Source organism: Polyodon spathula, chromosome 14 (genome assembly GCF_017654505.1).
Source record: "Polyodon spathula isolate WHYD16114869_AA chromosome 14, ASM1765450v1, whole genome shotgun sequence".
NCBI lineage: Eukaryota > Metazoa > Chordata > Actinopteri > Acipenseriformes > Polyodontidae > Polyodon > Polyodon spathula.
Window position 1 is genome coordinate 19,446,505 of NC_054547.1, and position 14,119 is coordinate 19,460,623.

At 35.7% G+C, this 14,119-nt stretch overlaps 1 protein-coding gene across 1 annotated transcript in view; it reads right to left on the minus strand.

Moving 5' to 3' along the window:
* Positions 1-13,371, minus strand: part of LOC121326641 (lysophosphatidic acid receptor 3-like) — a 16,365-nt gene extending 2,994 nt beyond the window's left edge. Inside the window, exons 1-2 of the mRNA XM_041269976.1 lie at positions 13,074-13,371; positions 11,647-12,420 (exon numbers count right to left, since the gene is read on the minus strand). Coding sequence (XP_041125910.1) covers positions 11,647-12,382 — 736 coding nt within the window. The 5' untranslated portion in view covers positions 12,383-12,420; positions 13,074-13,371. The remainder of the gene's footprint in view (positions 1-11,646; positions 12,421-13,073) is intronic.
* Positions 13,372-14,119: the final 748 nt, after the last annotated feature.

Sequence of the window (14,119 nt, forward strand, 5' to 3'; positions counted from 1 at the left end):
TGAAAGAACATTTTTTCAAACAAATGGGGTCACAAAGTGGTTGAAAATACAAGAAGAATGTTTCCTCAATGTAAAACACAACATGGAACTGTGAATGAATAAGCTTGGAAAGGTGTGGAATTGCATTGGAATTGGTCAATTATGTGGTAATTACAATAACAAATATGATTCCACAGGTGTATCTGCAGGATAATGGCTGCTCTGCTTGGAACCTGATTGTGTGTGTGTGGAGTTCCGTTAGATATTCTGTACGGGGTTCCTTCAATAACCACACAACAACTCTGATTCCTCAGTCCATTGCAAAATGCTTTGACAAGATTATGGAAGCTCAAGAGGCTGATTACTTTTTGTAGTCGTAGTGGTTTGATGACTTGCATGTCTGACAAATAAAAAACAATTTAAAAGTCAAACTAAATCGCATCTCGATGCAGTAAAAACACTGTCTGACCTTTGGTAATTAAACTTTGTGAGCTATTTCTATGTTCCCACCATGGATTCATCCTGACATTCTCCAATGTAAACCCTAACATGAGTTACACGATAGTTTTATGAGAAAGCTATTTGTGCCATAAATCCCAGCAGAAATGTATCCAGTGTTTTAGCGATTTATTGCAGGTACTGTATGCAATAAACTGTACTGCATATTATCCTTAAATTGCAATCAAAGAAAGCTGGAGTTCTGTCCCTGTTGGAGGGCCTCAGAGTGTTGCCCCATGGCAACATATTGAATTTAATTAACTTGTTCAAATAATGCAAAACAGAAAAACACATCATACAATTACGATAACTACAGAAATGAGTCTCTAACTAAACTGTGAAGGAAAAATCAGCGTAAACTCACAGGCTTTGTATAACCTCTATATTGCATGACGAAAAGTAGATTTTGTTGCATCTGACAGTAACTGTAAACACATTATGTGCTGTTCACAACAAACTGACTAAATATTTAAAGAAGATTTTTAGGAGTCCATCTGAGAAACCCATTACAATATACATGGTTTCCACTTGGAAAAACTGCTGCCCATCACAGAGACTGGTCACTAAATGTTTTACCAGTCACAACTCAAAACATGATCATCATTTGTGTGTCCATTCTTAAAGCAATACATACACACACATAGTTATGGAGAATACATATGTGAAAAAGTAAAACAAAAAATCCTTTCACTTAGCATCCCTACTTTTTTTTAATTAAGCAGAAAATGAAAGAACATAGTTTATAACAATTTATTTTCAAAAGTTTTTTAACATTCAATATTCGCTTTATAATTTCAAATTCAAATATTTTACACAATAGTTCTTACCGTAACTGAAAACTACAGGTATACAACCTGAATTAAAGCATTTTGTACTGAAAAAATACGAAGGTGTGCAAACTTACATAAGACCAACTGACATATCTAGACTAAAGAGCGCACGTAAAAAACAATATACAAAAATACTAAAATAAACGCACTTTATGTTTTCATTTCGACTAACACAGGCAAACGTTTACGGCAGAAACTGCCAAATCACTCTCATCCGATTGCCTGTGCCTTTAAAGGGTGTAGTGGAGCACTAGTGTGACACTAGAGGCACACTAGAGGGACACTTATTTGCTCTTTTTAGTGATAGTCAATGTTTCCAGCTGCCTGTCACAGACATTTTGCTGACAGGAAGCTTCAGTCTCTGCCTGTCAACTAGCTTTGCCAGTTAACGGAAACGCTGAATACAGGATTCGACAAGCTATTTTTTTATCTGACGCCAGCCTGTGTAAATAGTGCCTTTGAGTGAAGTATTGTATAACAAAGATAACTGTACTGTGGTTTATAATGTACCAGAATAGACAGCTCCTCCATAACATCCCTATCGGCTAGCCACAAAAAGAAGTTTCATTTAACAATGGCCTTCATTCTTCAAAATGTCTGCACTGCTCAAACACGTAAGATTAATGCTGCTATATTTTGGTAGAACCACCCACAAAAAAATTTAAAATACTAACACAGTATTTAAAACTTACTACTTATTTCTTTTTTTTTATTTGACTTATGAAGCAAAGTTTTCACTGACACAAGCCCAAAATCTATTCATAAGTAATTCAGCACATTATTGGTTTTTATAAATACTATAAGATGGCATGATTTCAGTTCAATGCATTAGAATACTGTAATGTGTAAAATGCATGCCCCCTGCTAACAAAAAAACAACACATGAGATCAAGGAGGTTGTGCAAGGGACCAAGTAAAAAGCAAAGATAAGGATTTCTTGATGCATAAATCTGCACAATCCTTGTGATTTTTAAAGTCCAGAGCCTAGCACATTTATTGTGCATGTGCATCAACTTAATTTTACTGATACTGACTGTATTTATATATGAAATAATCAGGTGAATGGCTCTACTGTTCTCTTCACTAAAGTAAAAATCTACATTTACATGCAATGTCAAAAAATGAATTTAAGCCATCAAAGTGGTATTATTATACCAATTGTTCGTGTCATTGTAGCTGCCCTTGAGCTACCATTGTTTCTTAGTGCAGTACCATTGCATTGTCATTGTAGTGCCACTGCATTATCAGTGAACACCATTTGGTAATGTTTCTTTCAAGCACAATGCCTATTGTGTCATCCTAGAGAACCGGTGTGTATTGTCTGTGATCAGATTAGGTCACAGGATCAACTGAAGGAAACCAAAAATGCTTCACTTGGAACAAAATGGGAGTGTTTCAATACAGGCAGCCCATATACTGCACAGTAGCAAACACATATGCTGAAGGACAATCTATCATCTCTGAGGTCTCCCTACAGACTCTCCATAATATCAGTGTTTAATACCAAATCTGGTTGGGTGCAGACCTTCGCAGTCCCTCATCTAGCTTCTCAGCCACTGTACAAATGGGATGCTCTGGATAGCATTTCAAACTCATTCCTCATTAATGTACAAAGGGCACAATTTTTTGCTTTTTAAAAAGTTTTAAATTCAAACAGAACACTAATTTTCCAGATAATAAACACCGGGTTTGGTGTCTGACTGCATGTATTTGTGTTTTCCATACCCGTGCAGCTGCTGATCTAAACCAAGGTTTTCATTTTACACAATCATTTTATACAGCAGGCATGCTGTTTAAACTCTGGTAGTGCCTAACACCTCATATATCAGTGTATGTTATCACAGGCTTCCCAGAGTGGTGACATGTCTGCTGGTTTCAGCTCAAATGGCCCACAGAATAAAAAAGGCTTGTAAACCGCCCCATGTATTAGACAGCAGGACATGAGATTGAACGCATTGCTCTACAGCAGTGACATTTAACTGGTATGTGCTAACTAGTGGAAATTCTGACAGCTCTATATATAGCTTCCTAATGGTTGACTTGTTTCATGTAGCGGAATTTATTGCACTGGTATTGAGTAATTCATTATAAAAAACGTCATTACATTTTTATAGTTTAAGCATGAACCCACAAAAGTCAGGAAATTCTTTACAAAAAAATCGGGCAATTCGATTTTTTTTTTTTTTACTCCATAACAAGATAACGTGCTGTGCTTTAATCAAAGAGCGTTTTCGCAATCGATATTCCGCTCACAGATCATCCCGATAAAACACGTTTAGACAGATCAATGTTTCTCATTGGTAATGCTTGAGTGATTTCCGGAGAGACGTACAAGTACACATGGCTTGTGACCAAATCCCGCGAGGATTGCCCGCGAAACATCCCTGACAACTCAAGCAAGCCTGTCTTGTCAGCGAGCTGGTATATGTATATAAAACAGACACTACGACAGCCAAAGTATATACTTTTATATTGAAGATGATTTTTTTAAAACAAAGTTACAGAGTGGAATTACAAGCTACTGTACTCTGCTCACCACGATTCACATTTTGTTATATTGCTGTTACCTTTATTAAATTGTTATTTCCCAATTCAGGAAAAAATAAATAAATAAAAATCGAATACGATAGTTAAGAACATAAGAAAGTTTACAAACGAGAGGAGGCCATTCGGCCCATCTTGCTCGTTTGGTTGTTAGTAGCTTATTGATCCCAAAATCTCATCAAGCAGCTTCTTGAAGGATCCCAGGGTGTCAGCTTCAACAACATTACTGGGGAGTTGATTCCAGACCCTCACAATTCTCTGTGTAAAAAAGTGTCTCCTATTTTCTGTTCTGAATGCCCCTTTTTCTAAACTCCATTTGTGACCCCTGGTCCTTGTTTCTTTTTTCAGGCTGAAAAAGTCCCTTGGGTCGACACTGTCAATACCTTTTAGAATTTTGAATGCTTGAATTAGGTCGCCACGTAGTCTTCTTTGTTCAAGACTGAACAGATTCAATTCATTTAGCCTGTCTGCATATGACATCCCTTTTAAGCCCGGAATAATTCTGGTCGCTCTTCTTTGCACTCTTTCTAGAGCAGCAATATCTTTTTTATAGCGAGGTGACCAGAACTGCACACAACATTCAAGATGAGGTCTTACAAGTGCATTGTACAGTTTTAACATTACTTCCCTTGATTTAAATTCAACACTTTTCACAATGTATCCGAGCATCTTGTTGGCCTTTTTTATAGCTTCCCCACATTGCCTAGATGAAGACATTTCTGAGTCAAAAAAAACTCCTAGGTCTTTTTCATAGATTCCTTCTCCAATTTCAATATCTCCCATATGATAGTTATAATGTACATTTTTATTTCCTGCGTGCAGTACCTTACACTTTTCTCTATTAAATGTCATTTGCCATGTGTCTGCCCAGTTCTGAATCTTGTCTAGATCATTTTGAATGACCTTTGCTGCTGCAACAGTGTTTGCCACTCCTCCTACTTTTGTGTCGTCTGCAAATTTAACAAGTTTGCTTACTATACCAGAATCTAAATCATTAATGTAGATTAGGAATAGCAGAGGACCTAATACTGATCCCTGTGGTACACCGCTGGTTACCACACTCCATTCTGAGGTTTTTCCTCTAATCAGTACTTTCTGTTTTCTACATGTTAACCACTCCCTAATCCATGTACATGTGTTTCCTTGAATCCCAACTGCGTTCAGTTTGAGAATTAATCTTTTGTGCGGGACTTTGTCAAAAGCTTTCTGGAAATCTAAATAAACCATGTCATATGCTTTGCAATTATCCATTATCGATGTTGCATCCTCAAAAAAATCAAGCAAGTTAGTTAGACACGATCTCCCTTTCCTAAAACCATGTTGACTGTCTCCCAGTACCCTGTTACCATATAGGTAATTTTCCATTTTGGATCTTATTATAGTTTCCATAAGTTTGCATATAATAGAAGTCAGGCTTACTGGTCTGTAGTTACCTGGTTCAGTTTTGTTTCCCTTTTTGTGGATCGGTATTACGTTTGCAATTTTCCAGTCTGTCGGTACCACCCCTGTGTCAAGAGACTGCTGCATGATCTTGGTTAGCGGTTTGTAAATTACTTCTTTCATTTCTTTGAGTACTACTGGGAGGATCTCATCCGGCCCAGGGGATTTGTTTATTTTAAGAGCTCCTAGTCCCTTTAACACTTCTGCCTCAGTTATGCTAAAGTTATTTAAAACTGGATAGGAACTGGATGACATGTGGGGCATGTTGTCAGTATCTTCCTTTGTAAAAACTTGTGAAAAGTAATCATTTAACATATTTGCTTTTTTTTTTTTCTTCCTCTACGATTTTGCCATTTGTATCTCTTAAACATTTAATCTCCTCTTTGAATGTTCTCTTGCTGTTGTAATATTGGAAAAACATTTTGGAATTGGTTTTAGCTCCCTTAGCAATGTTCATTTCTATTTCTCTCTTGGCCTTTCTAACTTCCTTTTTGACTTGCGTTTGCAGTTCTGTGTACTCTTTCTGCGTACTTTCTTTTTGGTCCTTTTTTAATGCTCTGTAAAGTGCCTTTTTTCGCTGAATATTTTTTTTAATTGATCTATTAAACCATTTTGGCAATTTAGTTTTACATTTAGATTTGTCTACTTTAGGGATGTAATTGTTTTGCGCCTCTAGTACTACATTTTTGAAGAACAACCATCCTTCTTCTGTGGGTGTTTTCTCTATTTTACTCCAATCTACTTCTGTTAGTCTCTGTTTCATACCTTCATAGTTTGCTTTTCTAAAATTGTAAACCTTAGCTTTAGTCATTACTTTTGGGGATTTAAAAAACACTTCAAATGAGACCATGTTGTGGTCTGAGTTTGCCAGTGGTTCTCTGACCTCTGTTTTAGTTATTCTATCTTCGTTATTTGAAAAGACTAAATCAAGGCATGCCTCCCCTCTAGTGGGTGCCTTGACAAATTGTGTTAGGAAGCAGTCATTTGTCATTTCCACCATTTCTATTTCATCCTTCGCGCTACCCACCGGGTTTTCCCATTTTATTTGGGGGAAGTTGAAATCCCCCATTAGTATGGCTTCTCCTTTGCTACACACATTTCTAATGTCATTGTATAACAGATTATTTTGCTCACCGTCTGAATCTGGCGGTCTATAGCATCATGACTCAGATTTAGCATGTAGCTGCTAAATCGCTTTTTTTACAATTTTTGTAGCGAAAAAAAATTGTAAATAGTACTTTTATTTTAATGTGTGTCATTAAAATAAAATTGTCTACACCACACACCCACCCCATATATCTATAATATATATATATATGATATATATATATATATATATATATAATATATATATATATATATATATTATATATAGAAGCGAAATTATGGCTTTATGCTGATTTACGACTAAATACTTTTTTTAAAAAAAAATAATAATAAAACTGCCGCTGCTGCTGATGTTGGCTCGTACAGCTCTGTGCAACCGGCACGGCAAAGCAACATTTTTATATTTATTATTTTTAAATAAGGAACCAAGATTTCAATTAACATTTGGGTATAGCCAAAATACTGGATGCAGCATGCCACAAATAGCTACTGTACTTGTAATTCTACTTTCATTCACAATATTATTATTATTATTATTATTATTATTATTATTATTATTATTATTATTATTATTATTTTAGTGCTATTAGTGACAAATATTGTAATAATAAAGAAAATCAAAGAAAAAACTGTGTCACAAGAAATAAGTTAGCCGTGAAGTAAGTTAGCGTTTGCCTTTTTGAGCCTTTCTATGCATGCGCGAATCTTAGAACTTAAAGGCATGGTTCTCTGTGTTCATCGAAAATTACAGGCCACCATTTGTATATTTTTTGAGAAAGGAAAACAAGTTTTGCATTGCAGAAGTAATCTTTGTTTAAATATGGTGTAATCTTATTTATCGAAGTGTACTGCAGACAGTATTTTCATTTGTATTATAAATACATTTTATCTTCAGGAAACTGCTTGCTGTATTTTTAGTTTTTTTTTTTTTTTTTTTAACATAAATAAATATTTTAAAAACATTACTTTGTCGTTATACTTTATGTCTATGCATTGTTAAAGTCACTACTTGCCAAATGTGTATTTCCTTTAAAAAATGTCGTTCGTGGACGTGTCATTCTGTGGGGTAAGCAAATAAATGTTTAATACGTTTTTATGTAAGCTCACTTTAACAGTTATATTATTTTCATGGTAAATTGCTCGGTGACTTTGAACCTTTTCAATAAATTGCGTTGGAAAGTGGGTACAAACACTTTTCTTCAAGTAGAGAATAATGTTTATGACGTTGTAATCAAGTCTGCGTGTGATATCTAAACCTGTTAATGTAGAAAACGTCCACGTTTTTAGTGGAAGGTGGTGTTTTAAGGTGTATATATAATTTGAGAAACGCACAAAACGATTGGCTTCCTATACATACCGCCCTAAAGTGCAGTTATATTATTTATGTGAACATCTGTAATCTGTAAAATAAATCGCAATTCAAATTAATAACGGTTTCTGATACAGTATGTCAACACATACAAATTATACATGTATTCTATTTACTTCTCTTTCTCCCTGTATTATTTGTACCTAATAAATATCCGCGTCGATTACAAATTTAAAATGACAGCTCTGGTGAGTCTGCCACGTCTTTGTAAACTAAGAATTGAACTTAACACAATAGATAATATGTCGTATTAGAAACTGTTACTACATTTTAAACACAAATATAATTGCACGACAAATGATAAATTATTTCTGTTTATGCCATAACCCCTATATAAAATAATGCATGTATTGTATTAATTTTTCTTTCGCTAATACTTGCAAATATATTGCAAGTACATGTACGAAGAAAACTTGTAAAAAGTATCCAGCGATGAAATGTAAACTTTGTAAACTGTAGCCTAAAGTTAACCTATTATTAAATAATAATATGAAAAACGTGTTATTAATATTACAACGGCATGTTTCCGATGTTTACCACATGTACTGTAGCTTTTAATAAATATCCTCACAAGAGTAAAACAATTTACTAGACACACTGCGAACATCGCAATCACAGTCTGTTCTGAATAAAAGTACACAGACAAAAAGTCGACGGCTTAACCTTTAAACTCTAAAATTCGCGCATGCGTAGAAAGGCTCAAAAGGCAAACGCTAACTTATTTCCCATGACAACGGTACTAATATTATTAATAATAATTTAGCTAATGTCTTTATCCAAGGTCCTTAACTTACTCCAGCAGCTTATATTGTTCGTTTTGGATTGTCCTTTTACTATAGCGAACAAAAGGCTTTAGACCCAAACAGGGTTGTTATAGCGGGGGTGTACTGTACTAAGTATTTGAATATGCTTAATAGACGACACTTGCACATTTTAATATATAATGTGTGCACATTTGTTATTTCATTTTTGTTATTTTTCACCACCCATAGTGTTCAGCATTTAACAGAGGGTATAAAGACGTTTGGATGGAATCCAATATCATCGGTTACAAAAAAGTAACATACTGCAAGTGTACTTGTGCCAAAATTGTCTGGTTTTAGTATACTATTGGTACCATTATACTATCTTATTTTTGCACAAGTATACTTAATATACACAACTTTGTATATTCTTTTTGTAAATAATGCAACACAGTTCTCAAATATTGGACATTTCTTAGATTGTATCTTACTTCTCTTTTGCATACCTGCCTTGTCTCTTGCTAGATACGCACCTCCAGATTCTGACAAATATTTTTAGAAAACCAGGAGCAACTTCTCTTCTGGATCAAAAAGCTACAATGCTCTGTGGCTGCCTGCCTATGTGGATAACTATCAAAAAACTAGTAGAAACTAATTAAAACACAAGTCTGGTGAAAACAAATGGAAATCTGGAAAAAGTATGGAATTTTGATGTTGAAAAAGTATAAAGAACATAAAGTTTACAGACGAGAGGAATCCATTCAGTATATCTTGCTTGTTTGGTTGTTAGTAGCTTTTTGATCTCAAAATCTCATCAAGCAGCTTCTTGAAGGATCCCAGCATGTCAGCTTCAACAACATTATTGGGGAGTTGGTTCTAGACCCTCACAATTCTGTGTGTACAAAAGTGCCTCCTATTTTCTGTTCTGAATGCCCCTTTGTCTAATCTCCATTAGTGACCCCTGGTCCTTGTTTCTTTTTTCAGGTCGAAAAAGTCCCTTGGGTCGACATTGTCAATATCTTTTAGAATTCTGAATGCTTGAATCAGGTCGCTGCGTAGTCTTCTTTGTTCAAGACTGAATAGATTCAACTCTTTTAGCCAGTCTGCATATAACATGCCATTTAAACCCAGAATAATTCTGGTCGCTCTTCTCTGCACTCTTTCTAGAGCAGCAATATTCTTTTTATAGCGAGGTAACCAGAACTGAACACAATAGTCAAGATGAGGTCTTACTAGTGCATTGTACAGTTTTAACATTACTTCCCTTGATTTAAGGGCAACACTTTTCACAATATATCCGAGCATCTTGTTGGCCTTTTTTTTTTTTTTTTTTATAACTTCCCCACATTGTCTAGATGAAGATATTTCTGAGTCAACAAAAACTCTCAGGTCTTTTTCATAGAATCCTTCTTCAATTTCAGTATCTTCTATATGGTATTTATAATGCACATTTTTATTGCCTGCATGCAGTACCTTACATTTTTCTATATTAAATGTCATTTGCCATGTGTCTGCCCAGTTCTGAATCTTGTCTAGATCATTTTGAATGGCCTTTGCTGCTGCAACAGTGTTTGCCACTCCACCTATTTTTGTGTTGTCTGCAAATTTAACAAGTTTGCTTACTATACCAGAATCAAAATCATTAATGTAGATTAGGAATAGCAGAGGACCTAATACTGATCCCTGTGGTACACCGCTGGTTACCTCACTCCATTTTGAGGTTTCTCCTCTAATCAGTACTTTCTGTTTTCTATATGTTAACCACTCCCTAATCCATGTACATGCACTTCCTTGGCGTGAGATAACCTGAGATACTGTACCTATATTAAATACAGTGTACTTTGTACAAATCACAGTCCATAGGTCAATTATGGGCAACCTGACATTTGTTTGGACAACCAAATGTCGACAATGGACTGCCCAAAGGGCAAGTACCATTACCAAAATTTTGCAAGCCCTGCACAGGTTAGGCTTTAAGCACAGATACTAAGATGTGTTGGGCAGGGTAGTGTTCAGTGATAAGGGAATCAGTGAAAATGGCAAAGGTAAGAAATGTCATTTTAAAACCTTTGTAAGGTTTTATGTAAATTTTAGTGGTGTAATCAGCAACCTAATTTCATATTCGATTACTGTATAGACATTTATCAATGATAATTGATGCTTTGATGATTTATTCTTCAAAATAAAGAATAAACATGAGTTTTGTATTTTTTTAACCAATATGTAAAGGAAGTTTGGGAAATTTAAGGCCAGGTCAATAATCGATGCATCAATTAATTGTTGTACCACTAATAAACTGTAATAATTTTACATGCCACTTTAACTGGTAAAGAATTCAGAAATCATTGAAACTCTGTCTCTGAACATTCCGTGACTCAGAGAGGAACTGTGACCTTAGGCGGATGACACTTGTTAACGTATGAGTTGTTTCTACTCAAAAATTGAGCATATGTGCAAACCACAATCAACCCAGCTAAAACTGCTTCTAAACCACCAACCACTGCTAAAGCTGGCGCGGTGTACTTTTGGTTCCGTGTTGTGGGGCACCTGCTGCTGCCTCTCAAGTAAAGAGGTGCCAACTATGTTCACTGGTGAAAGTAGGATAATTCCTACTTTCACCAGTGAATGACCAGAGAATGATCGATGCTGTGAGATTCTCAGGCAGCTAGTGGGCTACAATTAAGCCTTTTGATAAAAAAAGGAACCTCTGACAATAGGGACTGATCATTGTCTGGTACAGTCAGCATGCAGAAGCTGAGCTGCTTTGAATGTCTACTTATGTACCAAAAAGGTAAAGATGGACAGAGTCCAACACATTCATTGGACTTAGTCAGAGTAGTGTTACAGTCCTAGGTAGGGGTATAGTGTGCAGCCGTTGTATGGCAAACCTTTTTGTTAGGATTTTTAAAAACTTTACATTTTGACTAGTTTTATGAGTCAGATCTGTATGAAACAATCATGATTATACAAACAATTGGACATAACCAATATGAAATTACATACTCTGAAAATGTAAATAAAACAGTGTGAAGTACAACTTTAACCCCCCCTCCCACACACACACACACACACACACACACACACACACACACACTTCTGCACCTTCATAAAAATTTAAATAATTGGTCCAACTCACCTAGAACTGTCATCACCGTCTTTATGAGCTTGATAGGGGTTCTCTTGCGACTTATCGAGCCTTTGGTGTGAGGCGACAGGACGATAATTTTCTTCTTCACATACATATAGATCCTCATGTAAGCAACCACCATGATAAAAAAGATCAAAAGGTTGGAGACTGACCAGAAAACCAGGTAACTCCGACTATAAATGGGTGCCAGTATAGAGCAGTCGTCAAGGCTACAGATGCAATTCCACCCCAAACTGGGCACAGCGGCCAGGAAAATAGAAACTGCCCACACCATGATAATTAAGACAGTCACTCTGCGTTTTGTGAGGTTGCTGTGCAATGTCATTTTCATGACGGAGATGTAGCGCTCCAGCGCAATGACCAGCAGGTTTGCTAAGGAGGCTGACAGGCTTGTGTCCAGTAGACCCTGCCGCAGAAACCAGCGGTGCACGGTGAGTGTTTTGGAGACGGGCCCCGTGTTGAACATAAGGTACACATAGGCTATTCCGGCAAAAAAGTCTGACGCTGCTAAATTAGCAAGTAGGTAATAGAAGGGAAAGTGGAATCGCTTGTTAGTGATCACTGCTGCTATGACCATTGCATTTGACAGGAAGATAAAGAAACAGAATATCGAACCAAAAACCAGAATAATGATGAGTCTGGCCCCCGACCAATCATCCTCAGTCTTGCTGTTGCTGTGGTTGTAGAAGAATTCCATCTTCTTTTCATAGTGGCACTCGTTCATGATGGGTACCTGTTAGCTTTCCTGAGGAGTAAGACGATCTAGACAAAACAATACAGTGTTACTGCTCAAACTGCATACAGAATCAATAAGAAAGAATGGCTACACGCAGACAACATTCGTTACACTGTATGCCTACTTATTCAAGGCATCTGAGTTGATAAAAATAAAGCTTGAATACTCTGAGCAATGAAAAATATACTACACTATGTTACACAATGGTAACATTAGTAAATGCATACAATACAATGAGATTGCCTAAACCATAAATGATAAAGGGGTTATGATTTCATGATTTTCCGAATTGAACGCAAAATGTACATGCATTTCGATCAAAATACCGCTTTAATTTTTAAAAGTACTAGTAACTCATTTGTCCTAAACCCCTTAATACAAAATAAAACACAAACAAAAAAACACAAGTGCCAGTAATCTGTCGATTCCTTGAGGTTAAAAAGTCCATAGTTAGATTATAAGATTTGAAAAGCTTGGAAAGGCGTACTTGGTAACTAAAACCTAAACATGCAATTTAACAGTCGTAATGCTGGCTTGTTTTTTCTTAACAAAAAAAAAAAAAAAAAAAATCTAAACAAATACGTCAATAAAATCTACACATTTATTATATTAAAATTTGAAAAATGTTAGTGTCTATTTAGTCAGTTTTTAACACAAACAAAAAGACGTCCATACGTACCGACAGTCTAACTTCCTTTAAATGTATTGTGTCTGACTTGTTTATTTATAGCATCTACAGCATGTTCAAAGGTTCCCCGATTCAGCTTTATAACTAAGAACTCTCCAATCTTCTGCCTGTCTCTTCCCTTGAACTTCGTACTCTTGGCTTCTTTCCATTTCTCTGTCAACTCTGCAAAGAAGGAGGCGAGAAGAAAAATAGTAACTTTGGCAAGACGAAGCAAGCGTGGGCACAGACGTATGTCAAGCTAACAATACTCTTTAAAACAGTCCGTGTTGTATGCAGTGTTGCCAGACACTCCTCCCCTCGAAAAAGAAACTCCAATGACCAAGAAAACATCAGAATTGCACTTAATAATAATACCTCTACAAAAAGTGTCGAGCGAAGTGAGAAGAGATTATTTTTTTAGTATCAGTCAGGGTTCTTGTTTCTCTATTTGCAAACACACACAATCAGACTTATCAATATCTACTGAATTCATGCACGTAGATAATTCGTGCAAGTAGCACGGAAATCCTACTTTAAATAATACGAAGCACCTCATGTTAAATCATATTTTTTATAGTAGGTTCTAGTTAATTGCATAGCCCTTGTGCCTAAGATTTTATGCAATGACAACATATACAGTGCATCAGATACATTTAATTGTATACCTGATAATTGCATACCATTGTAAAGCCCATTTATAATGAAAATGTACATCAGTTCCGCATAATTGTATATTCTGTTTAAATGCATAACACTGTAATGTGCATGTGAATTTTCATAAGAAATCTGCTTCACTTTATACCAGAAATATGCGATTACAGATATGCAATTAATTGTAAAATCGTTGGCACAACAAAACAAGCTATAAAACAATACTGACAAGTTACCTCTCATCAGCAAAATAATATTCAAGTTGTTGTTTTTTTTTCTATAAATGTTTTTTTGTTTTTTTTTGTTCTTTATTTCCAGGCTGTATATTCACTGGCACAACACTCATTACAACCAGCGGTCTACTCTTAAATCTGAAAGTACCTGAACACCAATTCAAATATAGATTT